The sequence below is a fragment of the Wyeomyia smithii genome, chromosome 3 (assembly GCF_029784165.1).
Source record: "Wyeomyia smithii strain HCP4-BCI-WySm-NY-G18 chromosome 3, ASM2978416v1, whole genome shotgun sequence".
Taxonomy (NCBI): Eukaryota; Metazoa; Arthropoda; class Insecta; order Diptera; family Culicidae; genus Wyeomyia; species Wyeomyia smithii.
In genome coordinates this window covers 174,390,108-174,411,254 of record NC_073696.1, presented here as the reverse complement: position 1 = coordinate 174,411,254, position 21,147 = coordinate 174,390,108, and the positions used below count along the sequence as shown (strand labels likewise).

Genomic DNA, 21,147 nt, shown 5'->3' with positions numbered 1-21,147 from the left:
TGGGATGTTATAGAGCTATAGCCAGCAAATTAAATGTAGGTACAAAATGGAGTTGCGCTCCTTGTGTAACAGGTTCAAATGATGGCCTAAACCTTGTTATGCAAAAATCCATTTTTTTTAAACGGTGCACTTTTGAATACGTCCAATAAAAGCTCTTGAGTTGATTTATAAAACGTATTGTTTAATTGTAAGACTTAGTTCTGATGACAAAAAAAAACTCCGATGATCACCCTGTTTTTGAAGAAAAATGTAAATATCTTATTATGTAACCTCGACAGCAACTTTCAATAACCGACATTGTATATTTTTATAGGATAGAATTACCATATTAATTTTTAGAGAAATCGATTAAGCGTACAAAAAGTGATAGCTTTTTTTTGTCTTTTCAGCAGTTTTTGGACTCAAAATTTTCGAGTCTTTTTTTCTCCACTTTACCCTTTTCAAAAAGTCTAAGATTATGCCAAATATTAATTCATTATATGAAAAAAAAAATGAAGGTTTCAACACTATCTGATCGGGCCCCCAGCACCTGATAAGTATACATAGTTCCCATTCCACCAGCCTTCCAATTACAAAAAAATGTCTGAAAAAAATTGTTCTGGATCCGCCGATAGAACATTTCAATGTTAGTAGCATATTAAAGGGAACACCTTGAGCATTCGACTGATGAGTATAAGAGCGATACCTATTTTTTTCGGATTAGTTTCTTCTACCAGAGACACCGTGCATACGCGAGCACAAAAATTATTTTAAAGGTGATTTAAAAAAACTCACCAGAAACCGTTAAAAAATGTTCATAGTTGGCGATTCTAACGCTAAACATCGATCATGGAATAATTCTCAGAGTAATTCCAATGGCAAAATTTTATTCAATGATTGTTCCTCAGGATACTATTCTATTTTGTCTCCGAATAGTCCTACATGTTTTTCTTCTGTAAGGAATCCATCAAACAATTGATTTGGTGCTAACAGATCAAAGTCATGTATGTAGTGAATTGATCACACATGCTGATTTTGATTCTTACCATCTTCCAATAACTTTTTTCTATATCACATGAATCAGTTTTAAACCCTATGAGCTCTGTTTTTAATTATAACAAGGCTAATTGGGAGAGATACAACACTTATATTGAGAGAAATTTAAATAATGAGCTTGATTTGCAAAACGAAGTGAATATTGATTCCGCTTTGGAAGCATTAAAACGTGTAATTGTTGATGCCAGGAATTATTCTGTTCCAAAGGCTTAAGTGAAATTTGATACACCAATAATTGACGAAAATCTTCAACTTCTAATTCGTTTGAAAAAAGTCCGCAGACGTCAATATCAACGTTGTCGTGACCCTGTTTTTAAAACTATTTATAAAGATTTACAGAAAGAGATTAAACATAGATTTACTCTTCTGAGAAATCAAAATTTTGAGACTAAAGTTGAAAAATTGAAACCATATTCAAAACCTTTTTGGAAGCTGTCGAAGATTCTTGAGAAACCTTCAAAGCCTATTCCAGTTTTAAAAGATGGTGAACGTTTTCTTGTATCCAGTGAACAAAAGGCTCAAAGACTTGCTCAGCAGTTTGAGAGTGTTCATAACTCAAATTTGAATTTTGTGAGTCCAATTGAAAATGAAGTCACACGTCAATTTGATTTAATTTCTTCCCAGAATTTTTCACCTGCAGAAATAATTGAAACTAACTTGAATGAGATTAAATCAATTATTAAAAATTTCAAAAATATGAAAGCACCTGGTGACGATGGAATCTTTAATATACTAATCAAACATCTCCCTGAGAGCACAATGGAATTTTTAGTGAAAATTTTCAATTGCTGCTTCAAAATTGCATATTTTCCCAAATTATGGAAGAATGCAAAATTTACTCCAAATTTAAAACCGGATAAGAACCCAGCTGAAGTTTCATGTTATCGACCAATCAGTTTGCTTTCTTCAATAAGTAAACTGTTTGAGAGAATTATTCTTTACAGAATGATGTCACACATCAACGAAAATTCATTTTTTGCAAATGAACAGTCTGGATTTCGCCATGGGCATTCCACAACTCATCAATTGCTCTGAGTTACTAATATGATACGAGCTAACAAATCTGAAGGTTATTCCACTGGAGCTGCTCTTTTAGACATAGAAAAAGCATTCGACAGTTGTTGGCATAAAGGTTTGATTGCGAAATTGCAAACTTTTAATTTTCCAATTTTCCTAATCAAAATTTTTAAAAATTATCTTACTGATCGAACTCTGCAGGTTGTCTATCAGAACTCAAAATCTGATAGATTACCTGTCAGAGCAGGTGTACCTCAAGGTTCAGTCTTGGGTCCAGTCCTGTACAACATATTCACTTCAGATCTTCCTGATTTGCCTCCAGGATGCACAAAGTCATTGTTCTGCGATGACACAAGCATTTCCGCAAAAGGAAAAAGTCTTCGTGTCATATGCAGTCGATTGCAGAAAAGTTTAGATATTTTTTCTTCCTACTTGCAAAAGTGGAAAATCTCTCCCAATGCTTCTAAAACTCAAATGATAATTTTTCCGCATAAGCCAAGGGCTTCTTTCCTCAAGCCAAACAATAATCACGTTGTCAAGATGAATGGGGTTATTTTAAGTTGGTCTGACAAGGTTGAGTACTTGGGACTAATTTATGATAAAAAACTAATTTTCAAAGAGCACATTGAAAGTATACAAGCCAAGTGCATCAAATATACGAGATGTTTATATCCTCTCATTAACAGGAATTCTAAACTTTGTTTAAAGAACAAACTTTTGATTTACAAACAAATTTTTTAGACCAGCAATGCTTTATGCTGTACCGATCTGGTCAAGTTGCTGTTCAACAAGGAAGAAAACGCTCCAAAGGATTCAGAATAAAATTCTGAAAATGATTTTGAAGCGTCCTCCTTGGTTTGGTACACTCGAATTACATAGACTTATACTGGTGTTGAACCATTAGAAGCTATGTCAAATAAAATTATTAACAATTTTCGACAAAAATCGTTGCAATCCTCAATTGCTATGATAAGCTCTCTTTATAGCCAATAAGTTAGCAATTAAGTTAGTTGTAAGTTTACTTCCCCTTTTCTGACAAGTAGGTTTAAATCCCTACGAATGATAAGTCCTAATTGCGAAAGCAAACAAATCCTAACAATTAAAATTACAAATTTCTAACAGTGTTGAGAAGTCACCATTTGTGATTGGACACACATACTCATTATTTACTAATATTTATCATACTTAAGCTACTAACAAATACCCCCTTAAAAAAAGTTAAATCAGGACCGCATTCAAGAGATCTTTAAAGCGGAAATTCAGTAACAATTCACAATCAACGTCAATAGAACAAATTAAACTAAAAATCTTTCAACCATTCAAACATTGTTTAACAAATTTTCTTGGATCGTACACCTCGCGACCGTTGAAACTATTTCAACCTGTTAGTTGATTTTCTTGAATATCTTCGTTGGACTTGGAAACCGAATTTCTCGACCAACGACAATATTTTTTTCTCGTACCGTGTTTTATACCTAACACTGCAAGTAATGCATATATGCATATCAGACGCGCTATACACAGCACTGCTTACGACATTAGGTACAATGCAAATAAATGATTGTCGTTAGTCAAGATATTCAGTTTTCAACTTGGGCAACAATGAAATTCATTTAAATATATATTTTATTTGAATCGCTGATGGTCAGATAAATTAATTGAATGAATAAATACTTAAATTCGCGTGAATGAACACATAAACTCCAAAAACCACGCGAAGAATCGTTCTGAAATCCGCGATAAAAAAGGCGCCAACAAAAACAACGCGTAAAAACTTCAGTGTACCTATGTCTAGAATTCAAAACAACCAACTGTGCCACAAGAAGTGTTATTTCTATTGATGTCGTGCGGTCGTTTCTTCTCGGTCGCACATATTGAAGTGAAAGTAGATCGGTGAACAAAAGTTTTTTCAAGTCATATTACAAATTTGAAAAATTGTCGACCTACATTTTCTATTATTTTTCTATTCAAGGCGATTTTATCCCCAGTCCGCCGAAAGAAATTAGAAATTTTTTACATCGCATCACGGAGAATCGGGGGTTTACAAAAAAATGGAGATATGAAAAAATTCAAATGAAATTTGCAATGACTCAAACTGATAAGTTTGGGACTTGAATTGCAGGGAGAAAGCACGATTGAAGCAGAGGAAACCGCTTTAGCACAGCTGCAAGTTTTGCCTTCTCTTATTTTTCTTCTACAAACGACGTGATGTTTATTAAATGTAAATAATATTTTAATTATCATTGGTGTCGGTTAACTCTAAAAATAAAAAAAAAATCATTAAAGCGCATCTAGCATTGGATTCACACAACGCAAACAAGTCGAAAATAAGTCATTACTTTCTTCGAGAATCACAGACTGTAAGAATTTCGAGTCCAGTTCGACGCAAAGTTCACAAGGAAAGCAGAAGAAAAAAAAAAACAGATGAAACTGCTTTGACACGAGTGTATAGGTGTTTCTAGAAGCATACAACATATAACGATGCGGTTTGTTTTTATGAAAGTATACTATTATTGTTATTATTTGTGTCGAGCAGAATACAGCTATACAAATTGTTCCAAACGGGTACAATGTTATAAATACGACCACGAACCGGAGTTGCTCATCAGTCTCTGTAAAAACCTCGTCGGATTAGGATCGTTTAAACAACGGTTTGTTGCCGGAAGTGGTGACTAATTATTTAGACTGTGAACGAATAGACCGGGAACTCGGCGTAGTTAAGTGATAGTGACTTGTGTGAAACCAACCACTGAAAAGTGGAGAAACAAAGAGAAGCAAAAATCCAAGTAGTGAAATTTACGCATTGCGAGGATGAAGAACTTTCCCTCGATCAAGCTGGTGTTTCTACTGTCGATACTCTGCTCCTCCAGATGTTTCGAGTAATTAGCTCGCTTTTCAATATATACATTATTTCATGCATTTGAACTTACTAATCATCATAACGATCATCTTAATCGCCACGTAGTAATCGCGATAATCTGATTGGATAACAAATAATTACACGAGGTGGATGCAACAATGCAAATGCAAAATGGGCTGGCGACAAAACAATAGCAAAGCATAAATAAGATCATCGCTAATAATGCTAATGCTACTCGTGTAAAACTGACTTTAAAAAGGCTTGTAAGAAACTATAATACGTGTTTTCGAACCTGATTAGCATAATATCTCTTAACAAGTTTAGCCAAGTGACAAAATATTACTAATCAAATACGCACAATACATTTGATACTAGTTGATACTAGTTGAATTGTAACGTTGTTTATGGTATACATAATAGGTATAACTAGAAACAGATTGAAAGTGTTTGTAATAAAAATTGTTTTTTTTTTTTGCATATTATAATATTAAAACAATTTTTACCATGTACATGCAACATGCACCGAACGTTCGGTGTAACAAGCAAGCTCCGCATCGTTATATTTATTATCCAATCTCGCAATTGTCCTTCCTCGGTTGAAGCGCGGGTCATTTCAATATTAAATCTGCTTGAATGTGTTAATATAGAAAACTGTTGGCACCGTATTGTGCTATGTATCTCGTATGTCTGTGCAGATTATAGTATAGCACTGCATAACTTTACAATTGATAAATTTCATATTTATGTTTGTGGAGGATTGTATATAACAAGATCCTAACTTAATCTATATGCAGCTTATTAGATGATGACTCCATTAGACTAACACATCAGTTTGATGATGATTTTGATATTTGGCGTAAAAGCTTCCAAAACTTTGGAGACCCATTCAGCGAGGGAGGTGGTAGTGACATTGGCTTAGTCTGGCCATTTAGTAACGAACATCATGAACCGTTTTCCAGGGAAACACCGGAGTTAGAATACGAGTCGAACCCGCAGGATTCGATCGGTCAGCAGCCTGGGTCGCCAGTCGTTGGACTCGAGAGGGATCGTGAGCCATTAGGTAATTGAGCAGATTTTTTATTTTTATAATATGTAATATATATATATATATATATATATATATATATATATATATATATATATATATATATATATATATATATATATATATATATATATATATATATATATATATATATATATATATATATATATATGTATATATATATATATATATATATATATATATATATATATATATATATATATATATATATTTATATATATATATATATATATATATATATGTATATATATATATATATATATATATATATATATATATATATATATATATATATATATATATATATATATATATATATATATATATATATATATATATATTCATAATTGAAAAATTAAAACTATCAGAAATACAGTTTTAGGTTTGTTTTCAACATCTTTCGTCTTATCTTCATCGCAAGCATGTGAAAAGCCGTTTTTGTGAAAGCCAAGTGGAATGATATTCACACTCAATATGTCGAGCTAGCCTCCCCAGCTGGTCTCGAGGTACGATGCTGGCCTAACAAGCCAGTTGTCGTAGGTTCGAGTCTCGGTTCGGGAGAGACTGTTAGTGTTAGTAGGATCGTAGCGCTAGCCCCGCAATTGTCCTGTACACTCAACAGTTGGTTGCGAAGTCTGTGTATAGTAAACAGAAGGTCAAGTTCCGAATCGGAATGTAGCACCAAAGCTTTGCTTTGCTTTTTTATGTCGAGCTAGTAGTTATTGATGAGGATTAAGTTTCACATATTTCAATTATTAATAATTCTCATATCTATGTTAGTAAGGTATACCTTGGCGTACGGGTTATCGAAGTTTGATACGGCTGTTTTGTATTATTTTGTTGATACATTCGTTCCTTTGTTTACATTGTAGTGAATGCAAGCAGCGTGTCTGAGATAATTTCGAAAGTTCCAGCACTTTTCGTTTAAAAAGAAAGTACACGTAGTACAACTGCTGAAACAGGTCTCTGAAATCACGTGTCTTCTGTTCAGGCAAGATTGTTTGTATAATAATTGAACAATAATCAGGCTTTCAAGCCTTATGTTAGGCGGGGACAGAAGAGTTTTACCAGTATTTGACTTTTATTTAACAAACAATCTTTTCTTTCCTTCTACTTGTGCTAGACTCGAACACTAACAACTAACCACTGGTATCAAAGGTAGAAAAATGGTTAAATTCAATAGAGCTCAAATGCGTATTGTTTTTCAAGAATTATCATCAAATTGTAAAAAGAAATGATTGGTTCTGCTTTTAAAGCTTCGAGTCAAAGGGAATGTTTATTAACTATGAACTGGATTTTAGGAATATAAGATTGAAGGGAGGTTAGTAAGGATAGAGTAGACAGCGAGCTATTTAATTATTATGTAAGCGTGTAATTATAGTTTCTTAGGATTCTGGGACTTTAAGATCACGATTCTACAATGCTATACAAAAATGGCACTAATAAATAAAATATTTGTTAAGAAAATGGTGGGTTTGATTGAAAAGATATTTCCGACAGAGTTGTAGAAAATATCTGTTCTAAGGTAAAATATACATCTCGTAACAAATTCTCCAATGAAGTTAAATGAAACATTATCACATTGTTCTGAAAATTGCATTTGATTTTTCAAAAAGTCTTTGTTGAAAATTATATCTAACATTTCACATTCTATGTGAAATTGAGCAAAGCTAGATATAGTTTTCAGTTGGAGTTATTGGAAAAGCAAATTACCAGTGGTTATCACAAAAGACAATTTCGACGTTCTTTGGGTGGTAAGGAGCAGGGTAGTGTCTGGTAATTACTCCCGTGTAGAGGCATAGTTCACTACGACCGAGGAGCCTCTTGAGCAGAATCGCGCCAAATGATCTGGAAATACGCGAAAATTTAATCGACATTTTTGATTTGAATGAAACTTTGCACACATATTTGGCTCAGAAAACTCACACTTTCACAGATGGAGATATTTTTTACACCCATGAGCTATTTTCTAAAAGGGCGTATGCTTTATAGCCCAGAAACCATTGATTGTATAGAAAAACTGTCGGAGAATGAGTTGTAGGGAATTAAAAACGCATCATAAAAAATATACACTGTAAAAAAATTTTTTTTTGACCAAAAACAATTAAAAATAAACATTCAATTTCAATCAAAAAAAAGAGTTGAATTTTTTCCAATTTTTTTTAAGAAACTTGAAGTTAATGCGTTAATTGAAGTTTAAACAAAGTCCAGGATGGAAAAATGAAAAATATTTTTTTTTATGGTAGATCAATTCTTTCATAAAAATTCTAATTCAAACATTCTTCAAAATATTTGTATTCTGATGATTTTAAAAGATGCAGAGAGTCATTTTGAATCAAAAAACTTTTGGTAGTTCTAAAACCATACGTTCATTGGAATGCTTGATTAAAATATACAATTCATTCTTTGACAACAAGACTATTGGGCGAACGGTTCTCAAGACAAGAGTTAAAATTTTTTAAGTGATATATATTTCGTTTCAATGTGCCACCAATTGCATCGCATGGGCCTTCACCATGAGAAGTTGCAAAAAAATGCCACTGCATCAACGTTATATTTTGTTTTGAACTTGCAAAGTTTTTTCTATTTATATTTTATATTATTATTATTTTTCAACTGTATTTTTGTTTTTGAAAAACTCATTAATTTGGCAATGAACACCTGAACCGCAACAGTATCATGATGAAGTACTTCCGATATTATGATGAAGCTGATATTCTTAAGTGTTCCGGATTCTGAATAGTGAACAACGAAGGGATGAATGATGGCTTGACTATCATTCCAATAATTACTTTGAGCGGCATCTTGAAGAACAAATGAATAGTTTTCTGAGAAATCACACTGTCATAAAACTGCAATACCTCGTTTTTTACTTCCAAGCCTCACGTCAGGAACAGCCGATATTCCACTATCCTCTGATATGCGCCGAGCCTGTTTCACAATGTATTCCGTTTTTTGACGTTGACTAACGTCTATATCGAAGTTAGGCCCCTGAATTTGAAAATCTAGTAATTCAACCAGGGAAAACCAGAGAAAAGTGGTCAGGTTTTGAGCGCTCATTTTGCAGTCATCTATAATCAGGTTTTCGAGGTTTTGGCATCAATCGATCAGAAATTCTTTTACGGTTAAATTTATGTAACAAAAACAAACTATTGTTTGAGATACACTATTGAAAAATTGGTAATTAATATCGATTGTCTAAATCATACCGCGCAGCCAATCACTACCTCTCTTCCCAAGCACAGTCGACACTAACGGATACAATCGATCTGACTTTGTTGTTATTGTTGTTGTCACTTTCTGTTTCCGATGTTTATGCTGCTGCTAGCGGAAAAAAAAACCTTGCAAATATGCATCTTTTTGTTGGTGTAAATTTTACGACAGCGGCCGGCGCCCCATCATTCTGATTCCAAAACCGCACCAGTGACATGCGGACGCTAGGTGATAGCAGCTGAAAGGAGGAAATACAAAATAGTACCGGTCATCTCGTGCCGGTTTCACCCGTAATGCTGGTGGCTTTAGTAGTAAATGGCTACTGCAAAACACTTAAATGGCTGGAATTCTGGACGGACTAACCAGGAAACTATAATCGGCAACTGGCACCTTTTGGTGCCTCGAAATTTTGGTACAGAAGCGGCTAATTGAATTTTCTGTTTTACCAAATGCTGCTGCTTGCGGAAAAAACCTTGCAAAAATGCATGTTTGTGTTGGTGTTAATATTATGACAGCGGCCGGCGCAGCTTTCAAGAAACATTTGTCTCTACCATTCCATCATCTATGTAGCCCATCCCTCTTTCTATTTATCTGACGAAGCCTTGGTATAAAACGTATCGTTCGAACATTTCACCCCATCAGTTTCATTATTAAACCGTACCGGATACATACGGACGCTCGGTGTTAGCAGCTAAACGGAGGAAAAACAAAATAGTACCGGTCATCTCGTGCCGGTTTGACCCGTGATGCTGGTGGCTACTGCAAAGTACTAAAATGGCTGGAATTCTGGACGGAAACCAGTAAACAAGAAATCGGCAACTGGCACCTTTTGGTGCCTCGCAGTTTTATAATAGAAGCGGTTAGTTGAATTTTATGTTTTACAACTGCTGTTGCTAGCGGAAAAAAACCTTGCAAAAATGCATGTTTATGTTGATGTTAATTTCACGACAGCGCTAGGTGATAGCAGCTGAAAGGAGGAAAGACAAAATAGTACCGGTCATCTCGTGCCGGTTTCACCCGTTATGCTGGTGGCTGTTAGTAATAAATGGCTACTGCAAAATACTAAAATGGCTGGAATTCTGGACGAGAATAATCGGAAACTGGTACCTTTTGGAGCCTCGAAATTTTGTTACAGAAGTTTTGTAATAGAAGCGTTGCAATTCCCTCTACTATTTGCTTCAATGGAATATATTTTTTTTTTTTTAAGAATACGGTAGTCAACGTCATGCGGTCGTGTCTTGAATACCACCCTCCTACTTTTCAAACTGTTCTGTTATCGTTTGTTGGTTCCAAGATTTCGGTAGAACCGAAAGTAATCTTACTTTATCTCCCCTCGAGCAGTAAATTTTTCTTTTAACTTAAAAATCATCTCGTCGAAGTCTCTAGGTTTACGTTTCAATAAATCCAGGTCATCTTCAGCATCAAAATCGAAAATGTTTTTCTACCGTCAGTAATGTTCAGATACTTTTTTTAGGATATTTTTCCTGATTGAGCTTTGCCAGTGAATAACGTTGATTCCAGCTAGGCCTTCATTGAATATTTCAATTTTCTGTGCTCTGGAGTATGCTTTTTGAATGCTTTCTTGAGAATATGATGATACGATTGTTGTAGTAGATGGTATCTCCGCCAATTCATATACAGATGCAGATATACAGATGCAGATGGTTGCAACTCCGTCGGTGGACTGTTTCTTTCACATCCTGATGTTGATGGTTCCATAAATGAATTGTGTGGATGCTCTTCCAGATCAAAATCATCTTTCACTTTGATACAATATAATCTACACGAATCACAAATTGATAAAGACGTATTAAAATGAGCTTGACTTTTCAATATTTTTATTTTTGCAATAACGTTTTCGTTTTATTTGAGTAAGCTTGATGAGCATCGACGATCAGGAAAGGGTTTACAGCACTTGGGCTTGGCGTATTCCATTTTCACTTTATTTATCTTCCTAAAATGCAAACTGTTACTAACACTTCTGGAGAACATGCAATCGTATTTTTATACGAAAACAGATATTATAGATAAGTAGTTATTGGTAGCGTACGTTATAAACAGTTATAGTAAACAAGTAGGTAAAAACATTCGACAAGGGGGAACGTGTAGGTAAGCTAAGGTACAGCGCCTGAGTTATTTATCCAATCGTTTTGTTGTCAAAGAATGAATTGTATATTTTTGATCAAGCATTCCAATGAACGTATGATTTTTACTGGAGAACCATGGACAATTTAAGAAAAACGTATATTTTCTTAAATTTTACTAATTTTTCGAGCTTAAAATCAATATATCTCGAAAACCGAGCCTTCAGAATGTCAACTATCAAGAGCTTTTTGATTCAAAATGACTCTCTGCAGGCTTCGAAATGGTCACGGTAGAACCACTTTTCACTGCGATAATCGTCTTCTTCATCCTCTGACGCTACCAAGTCTCGCTGTCTGAATACATTCTTAAGGTGAAACGGGATAGTGGTCTTTTCCTATACAATTTTGAGGTTAGAGTTCTTTTTACTTTTGTAGTTTGAGCGTAAAAAATTCGGCTTCCACTAAATAAACAGCACTCAAAGCGTGTTACCAACCACACTAGGCCCCCGCTAAAGTTTCATGTACGTCGTCTTCATAAATCAAGAAAAAATTAGATTGCAAAATTCGAGTTGATCGCAACCACGTCCCGTTTCACCTTAAGGGGTTATATACCTCTTTGGTCGAGAAAAATGAGGGAAGTTTGAATTTATTTTTAAGTGCATAGCACCATTTTCATTGCATCAAAGTGGTATTTTTCTGAAAGTACAGTTTATCAACAACAAATAAATACGTTTGATTTTGAGATATACCAATTTCTACTGGAGTAATGGCCGTTTCCCCGAAACGCTATTTTTTGCAGAGGCTTGCGGTGATCCTGATAGAGACTCAGCGGGTCAACCGAAATCAGAAAACTCATATTATTTCATGAGTTTAGAAGCGTGATGTGTCGAACGATCGCTTTTATGAGTATTTTGTTTTTAGTGCAAACGGGAACGTTTTTCCCAAAAACACACGTTTTGAGCGCTAAAAATTGCATTCAATTTTTTTTGTGGCAAAATGTAACTCTATGCTTCAAAAAGCGATCGTTCAAGGACCAGTGAATTTAATAACGAGAATTAAAAAAAAAGATGAAAGAAATCGGTTCAGTAGTTTTCCCGCAATCAGGATCAAGGCAAAGTCATTTTTCGGAAAACACTATTTCGAGATAATCGCGTGTAAAGTTTCAAGTTTAGCTCATGCGGCCGTGGCGAGGCGCGCTACAAATCGCTCTAACTTTCTTCCTATTGCTCAGATCTCCAGGAAAATTTGTGAAAATGCTCTCCAGATGTTGTATTTTGAGATAATGCAATAAATTTTTTTTTCGGTTTTTTGAAAACTAAAAAGACAAACATGTCAAATGAGTATCGCCATCACGACGTTATTTTCCTCAAACGTATTTTGACATTTTTTCTAGAAATGAGAATTACGCACGTTGGGTAACATCGCTAAACGGTTGACAGTGTGCATCTCTTTGATACGCGAGTGTCGTTTGGCTATGCTCTTCTTTCTGTGAGCTGAGCGGCGATGGTTTGGTTATTTTACATTTACGAGCGAAAGCCGACTGTGCCTGACTCTCTGCATCTTTTAAAATTATCAGAATACAAATATTTTGAAAAATGTTTGAATTAGATTTTTTATGAAAAAAATAATCTAAAAAATTATTTTTCATTCCTCCATCATAGACTTTTTTTTAAAGTTGGGTATTAACTTTAATTTTCTTTAAAAAAATTGAAAAAAAAAACTCAACTCTTTTTTTTTTGAATCTTAATGTTTATTTTTAACTAGCTGACCCGGAAAACTTCGTCCCGCCTATTTTAGTGTTTAATTTAATAATTTTAAACATTTCAAATTTATTGATTCCTTGCGATTGGATTATATCGTTTAAAAATAATTGGTTTTATCGGAATGGCAACATCCTCAACTTTTGGCTTTTGTACATGACCTTTATTCCGGATATATATTGGGTGCATTTCAGTTATTTTCGTTGTTTTCCAGAAACTGAAAGTGGTCATCTTCTGATTCAAAATGGTGTCCAGGGTCAATGCTTGGCTTCTTTACATCATTTTGTTTACGGACTTATCCATATACAGTAGTATTCGGTTATTTGCGGATGTTTTCCAGAAGTTGCCAGAAGTTTCAATTCAAACTGTTGTCTAAGGTCAATATATAGTTCCTCTCTGGATCCGGTGATCCGGAACCGTAAGTCGCCATCTTGGATTTAAAAATGGCATTTGGATACAATTTCTGGCCCCTGAGCGTCATTCTGGTTTGAGAAACACCCATATTGGCTGTTATTTGGTCATTTTCGGCTGTTTTACAGACACCGGAAATCGCCATCTTATAATTCGAAATGTTGTCTGCGGTCGATTTGTGGCTTCAGTGCGTCATAACAATTCCCGAAATACCCATATTAGGTGGTATTTAGTCATTTGCCGCTGTTTTTCGGAAACCGGAAGTCGCCATTTTGGATTTCAAAATGGCATTTGGGAACAATTTCCGGCCTCCGTGTCAATCTGATTAAAGAAACGCTCATATTGAGTGGTATTTGATCATTTTCGGCTGTTTTCCAGACACCGGAAGTTACCATCTTACAATTCGAAATGTTGTCTGAGGTCGATTTGTGGCTTCAGTGCATCATAACAATCCCGGAAATACCCAAATTGGGAGGTATTTGGTCATTTGCCGCTGTTTTTCACAAACCGGAAGTCGCCATCTTGGCTTTCAGAATGGCATTAGGAGACAATTTTTGGCCTCTGAGCGTCAATCTAGTTGAAGAAACATTTATATTGGGTGGTATTTGGTCATTTTCGGCTATTTTCCAGACACCGGAAGTCGCCATCTAACAATCCAAATTGTTGTTTGAGGTCGATTTAAGGCTTCAGTGTATCATAACAACCCCAGAAATACCCATATTGGGTGGTATTTGGTCATTTGCCGCTGATTTTCAGAAACCGGAAGTCGCCATCTTGGATTTCACATTGGCATTAGGAGACAATTTTTGGCCTCTTAGAGTCAATCTGGTTGAAGAAACACTCAAATTGGGTGTTATTTGGTCATTTTCTGCTGTTTTCCAGACACCGGAAGTCACCATCTCACAATTCGAAATGTTGTCTGAGGTCGATTTGTGGCTTCAGTGCACCATAACAATTCCGGAAATACCCATGTTTGGTGGTATAAGGTCATTTGCCGCTATTTTTCAGGAACGGGAAGTCGCCATCTTGGATTTCGAAATGGTATTTGGAGACATGCCAGAAGAAGGAAGGGTGTCGAAACATTATGGACATGTTTGTTACCCCTAAAAACAATCACCTGCCAAACTTGGTTCCATTTAGTTGGTTAGTTCTCGAGATAAGCAGAAATTTGTGTTTCATTTGTTATGAACTCCTCCCTCACAGAAGAGGGAGGGGAGTCGAACCACTATGGACATACTTGTTACCTCTAAAAACATTCACATACCAAATTTGGTTGTATTTGGTTGGTTGGTTCTCGAGCTGTGCGAAATTCGTATTTCATTTGTATGGGACCCCTCCCTTGTAGAAGAGGGAGGGGTGTCAAACCATTATGGATATATTTGTTACCCTTAAAAACATCTACCTACCAAATTTGGTTCTATTTACTTGGTTAGTTCTCGAGATGTGCAGAAATTTGTGTTTCATTTGTATGGGACCCCTCCCTCCCAGAAAAGGGAAGGGTGTCGAACCAACATGGACATATTTGTTACTCCTAAAAACATCCACTTGCCAAATTTGGTTCTATTTGCTTGGTTAGTTTTCGAGATGTGCAGAAATTTGTGTTTCATTTGTATGGGACCCCTCCCTTCCAGAAGAGGGAAGGGTGTCAAATTAACATGGACATATTTGTTACTCCTAAAAACATCCACATGTCAAATTTGGTTCCATTTGCTTGGTTAGTTTTCGAGATGTGCAGAAATTTGTGTTTCATTTGTATGGGACCCCTCCCTTGCAGAAGGGGGAGGAGTCTCGAACTATCTTAGTCACCTCTCCCGGGCCCTAAAACCTCTATATACAAAATTTCACGCCGATCGGTTCAGTAGTTTCCAAGCCTATATGAATCAGACAGACAGACAGACAGATAGACAGACAGACAGACAGACAGATAGACAGACAGACAGACAGACAGACAGACAGAGCTGCATTTTTATATGTTTAGATTTTTTTTGGTCAGAAAAAAAATTTTTTCAGTGTATATTTTTTATAATGCATTTTTAATTCCCTACAACTCATTCTCAGACAGTTTTTCTATACAATCAACGGTTTCTGGGCTACAATGTTTCGAATAAAACCTATGCCGAAAAGCATACGCCCTTTTAGAATATAACTCATGGGTGTAAAAAATCTCTCCATCTGTGAAAAATGCTCAGTTTGCTAAGCCAAATACGTGTGCAAAGTTTCATTCAAATCAAAAATGGGCGATATTCGACCATAGGTTATTTGGCGCGATTCTGCTCTCTTGGTTATAGCCGATTTTGGAGACATAAACTGTTCAGCTTGTCTGCAACCATCTATCGGTTAGCTATTTCTAGCATTTTCAATCGCGCTTGACAGCGGATTTAGAGGTTCCCAGAAATAGGTCAGGTTAATTGAATTGCTGTGTCTTCAGTCAGCGTTTTTTTGTTCTTGAAACCACAGTGTCCACATACCTAGTACAACAGAACTTGGTTCTGCCGGGATGGCTCCTGTAGTGCTGCGCTACATGCTCAAACTGATTTAAATACACTTTTAAGTGCCAATAGCGCATCTTGATCTCTCAGTTGGTCTCGATGCTGGTCTAACAAGCCAGTCGTCGTAGGTTCGAGTCTCGGCTCGGGCGAGTGTTAGTTTCAGTAGGATTGCTAGCTCCGCAATTGTTCTGTGCATTGATTTATTTTTCGTACCAAAACGAATTAGAATTCAAGCCATACCTCAAAGCGGCCAAAGTTTCAACATTTTGACCGACGAAGAAAAAATACACAGGTAGTAGTTCATGAATTGTCGATATCGATTTTTTTTCTGATGCCAAATGTTTTAAAAATGTAGAAAACGTCGAGATTTGGGGTTATAGAAAAATTTTTATTTGTCCTATTCTCAATTTCACTTCAATGTCAATGTCAATCTCACTTTAGGTGGAATCGGGTTTAGGTTTTAAAAAAGTGAAGTGAACGTGAGAGTGAGAGTGAAATATATATAAGGGAAAGTAGGCAAAGGCGGACACTGCGGGTAAGATGGATACTCTTAATATTTCACAAACTAGAACGTTTTATGATAGTTAAGTGATGCGAATACCTTCTTTGTAGTGTGTTAATACTTTTGAGATGCATTGTCGGTTTTCAGTAAGCAAACTGTCAAATTTGTAAGTAAAACAAAGAATATTTTCGTGAACGCGCTATTTGATGTAATTTTCATTCCACGGAAAATAGTGGAAAACTCGTGAAACTTATGTGTTTTCATTTGTTCCCGATGGTAAAGTGTTTAATTAGTCTTTCCTCGGTTTTCTAGTGAAAATCCAGCAGATTTTCGATGTTCCGATAGAGAGCTACGATCGTTTTAAAAATATACAGCCAGGTCGGGCAAGATGGACACACCAAGGTAGGAAAAGATGGACATACGGATTTTCCAAAAATTTTCACATGTAATATCGGTTGTGTACTACAGATGTTAATAAAGTACACCCGCGAGAGAAACCAGCAGATATTAATCGCTTAGCAGCAAGAAAAGGCCATATAGGCCGTGATTTTTTGCCTTCATCCTAACCCACCCTACCAAACTGTTCACGTGATGTATTGATGGACTCTAATAACGTAGAGTAGTGTATGGCCATCACTTAACACATAAATCAAAAGAATACGTAACATACTACATCTCTTTAGTAAATGTCCACCTTTTCCATCGTAGTGTCCATCTTACCCACCCCAGGTGTCCGTCTTTTCCAACCATGTCAAGAAAACAGCAATTTGTAATCATAGTTTTGAAGACCCAAAACACATAAAACTTGGAAGAAATTCACTAATACCGAAAATAATTATGACAGCAAGTGATCTTAAGTATCAATTTGTATGACTAATGCGATCTAAATAGCAATACCTGAGTAATTATTAAGGTTAAACCTTAGGGTGTCCGTCTCTACCTACTTTCCCCTAATTCACCATGAAGTGACTTTCGTAGTAAGTAGCAATGTGCCACCCTACACACTATTGTGCGACGGCCTTTGTTTTGACATCCTAGTAGGTTTCTTCATAGTCTTGGTGGTTAGTTTTCGTGACACATAAAGCAGCTCCTGCTAAAGCCCTTCTGCTAGTTTATGAACGTAAAAATATATTTTAATTTATTCCACGAAAACGTTTGTTTTACATACAAAACCTTTTGTTGTTTTTTGCAAAGAAATCAGTGCGTAATAAACATGAAGGTACTATCGTCAGAACAGTCAAAATTGTTACAGATTTCTATTCGTATACGTAACGAAAGGTTTTGAAAATGAACGCGAATTAATCGTACAAACAAACGCTGCATAGTGTACCGATAAGTTAACAATTCAGTTTGTTGTAAGTTTATTTCTCTTTTTTGACAAGTAGGTTTAAATCCCTGCGAATGATTATCCGAATTGCGAAGGTAAACAAATCTTAACAATTAAAATTACATATTTCTAGCAGTGTTGAGAAGTCACCATTTGTGATTGGCCACACAAACTTATTATTTACCAAAAATCATTATAAACACTTGAGCTACTAACAAATCCCCATAGCAAAAAAAAAACGCTACATTATCTAAATAGTACGAAAAATTGTAAGCATGTGCAATAACACATTTTACGAAATCAAAAATAACAGAACTCAACATTTTGTTCAAGTAATTACTTGTTGGTATCCACGTTCGTACGAAAGTACATTAGTGAATTGTACAAATTATGCATAATGTTGCAAATCTATTCGATAACTTGCAATATGAATGTTCTATACAATCAACAAAAGTGCTTTACTATCTACGAATTCTATGTTTACGAAATGTGCGTGAAAAAAAATCAGTGTATATGAAACTTTCATTTCTATTGGAAATAATGAGTTTAATCATACACGCAAAACTTTTCCTTATCACTTTAAAAGCAACAGCGCAAAATTGCCCTTAGGATAACAAATCTGTTGCTGAAAAGGCAATAAAGTTCTTCCCCAGTCATGTAAAAACATACACTATCACATATTTTGAGTACGACCATCTAATAATGGTCGTTTCAACCACATGCAAAATTTTCTCTGTCGAAAAATGCTCCCTTTCCATCTCCAGTCAAGAAAAATCACACACCATCGCATGTGTTGCACATGTTAGGCCTGAAACATGCCGAACGCCAACGCTAGCGATCGGGCGAGATTCTTGCCGTAGGTTAATGAACAGCCGTAAGTAGAGCTGTTCAAACCTACGGCAAGAATCTCGTCCATTCGTTCGCGTTGGCGTTCAGCATGTTTCAGGCCTTAGGGGCCGTTCAATAATTATGTAAGCATATTTTTTCTCTTTTTCAAACCCCTCTCCCTTCCTTGTAATACATCGTAAGATTTTTTGATACCCCCCTCCCAGCGTATATATTTTTATTTAAGTTTTATCATTATGAAGCAAGCACAGTACTTCGTTTCCTCTTTTGTCCTTTATTCGAGTAATTCTGTAAGGGGCTATCCACATACCACATACGTGGACAGATTTCAAACGATTTGGAACCCCCCCCCCCCCCCCTACCCCCCGTGGACAACTGCTCATATAAATTTTAAAAATTTTATATGGACCGTGGACATTACACATGGGGGGTTTCCTAAATCTGTCCACGTGGTATGTGGATGGCCCCTAATTTCCTTTTCATGAATTTTACCGTTCACGTTTTCATGAACATAGTTATTTGAACACCTGCATTAACAATGTTTTTTTTACGTCAGATAATCAATTCATCACCCTCCCTCCCATGTAAGATAGCGTAAGAAAATTGCACACCACCTCCCCTCCCCTCTATTTGCTTACGTAATTATTGAACGGCCCCTTACTAGTTTTTGCTATCTCCAATTTCTCTGGGGTGCGTGTTTTAGTTCGCTAATGAATGCATACGGAGTACAGAAAAAATATGACGAGCTGCCAAGCAGCATTTTTCTCCGTCATGCAGTATGCAAACATTGATAATTTCAAAGACTTTAAATGCGTCTTGAAATCACATCACGATCTGTAAACTACGTTAGAGAAAAACACAAACATTCGCTCTCTTGCAAGCTATCTAAAACACACACTCATTGGTTCATGGAAACTCATTAGGACCTGTTTGAAGATACCAAACTTGTGCCCGTCTAGAACAACATTCGCAACTTCGGCAACTCTGAGCACATGGTATTACATATTTTCAGCCCAATGGCATCGCGCCATGTTTCAAGGGCGAACATCTCAACGTATATGTAAACGAGATAGCATATCATCGCCACTTTTTATACACCTTTATCTGACAGCTGACAGTGGGCACAAATGAGTTTGAGCCCAGGACATGAGTTCATTGTCATTCACTGTTACTCGGTATAGGGATGCCAATGGCACGCATATTTCCATTTCAAGTAAACACTGGGGAACGAAACGAAAGTGTTTTTAATTAGACATTTGAGGTTGACGGTTAAGATTCTGATTATGAGTGAATAAAGGAGACAGAAATGAACCTGATCGTTGCATTAATACAAATGCAGCGAGTGAAATTTTGATACACATGCAAAGAGTATAAAAGAGAGGTGAGGAGGACACTTACCAACACTTGCACGCGCCCCTCTGCTCGCCCCCCTCTGCCAATAGTTGATGCCAAATAGTGACGTAGCTATTTGGGTTTCCCATTGAGTTCGTCTAGTTGTTTACATTTGAAGCATTTACTAATTCTTGGAAAATTCACTCTCCTCCTGACCTCTCTTTTATGCTCATTGATACACATGCATTGCGGTTCTTGGTTGTATGTTCGCCGCCAGAAACACATACAAGCGTGTAGCCGTCATAAATTTTATTACACTTTGTGCATAATGCGGGTCATAGAACACAAAAAGTAATAAAATGTTACAATAGAGTAACAAAATCTTCCTCGTTTCTGTTGGGTGTAAATAATACACTGCTGGTAACTAGTTCCAATATACAGAACAAGCCTTTTTTTTGCTCATCCTCTTCCTAGCTACATGCAGCATCGAAAAAATGACCCTATTGTGCTCACTGATCAATTTCACCCCATTCCACGGTAACTGTGATCTCTCTGTTCTAGATTATGCTCTGGATTTAGCTCGTTGTAGTGTTATAAACTCTTCATACTCAGGAGAGGAGAATATTCAGGAGAGCTGTACTGATTGAAGCATAGAATGTATAGATCATTGCACGATGACGTCACAAAACAAGAAGAAGAAAGAGATTTGACAGTTGTCGCGGGTTTGTTTACATAGTAAAAATTTCGGCTCGAATAAAAATGCGGAAGTGTCTTGTTAAAATTTGCGTTTCCAAGAATAAACTAAAAGATCACAGTAATTGATTCGCATAGGCGGAGAGTTTTTCCATCTTTTTCGCACTCGAATCATTCATTTTTACTCCCATCGCATAAAAAATGAATGGAACATCTTGTAAACAAACCCGTGGGAAGTGTCAGAAAAGTGAGGTTATTTTTCGTGTGCAATGATCTATTGTCGCTGGCGCATTCAATAACAAGAGAGCGGTGTATTTTGATACTTTAGCGATTTTCCTTTTTTTTAATTCATAGAGATTTAAACCTACATACCAAGAAAAGGGAAGTAAACTTACAACTAAATTAATTACGAACTTATTGACCATAAACTGATCTTAGCGTAACAATTGAAGATTGCAACGATTTGTGCCGAAAATTGGTAATTATATTATTTTACATAATTTCTAATGTCT

The 21,147-nt window shown here is 35.9% G+C and overlaps 1 protein-coding gene across 3 annotated transcripts in view; it reads left to right on the top strand.

Moving 5' to 3' along the window:
• The first annotated feature begins 4,649 nt into the window (after positions 1-4,649).
• LOC129727745 (periostin) overlaps positions 4,650-21,147 on the top strand; it is a 35,386-nt gene continuing 18,888 nt past the window's right edge. Inside the window, exons 1-2 of one of the 3 annotated variants that reach the window (XM_055685872.1) lie at positions 4,650-4,931; positions 5,776-5,972. In XM_055685872.1, coding sequence (XP_055541847.1) covers positions 4,864-4,931; positions 5,776-5,972 — 265 coding nt within the window. In that variant the 5' untranslated portion in view covers positions 4,650-4,863. Of the gene's footprint in view, positions 4,932-5,706; positions 5,973-21,147 lie in introns of all 3 variants that reach the window. The other 2 variants (XM_055685871.1, XM_055685873.1) reach the window with 2 other exon arrangements.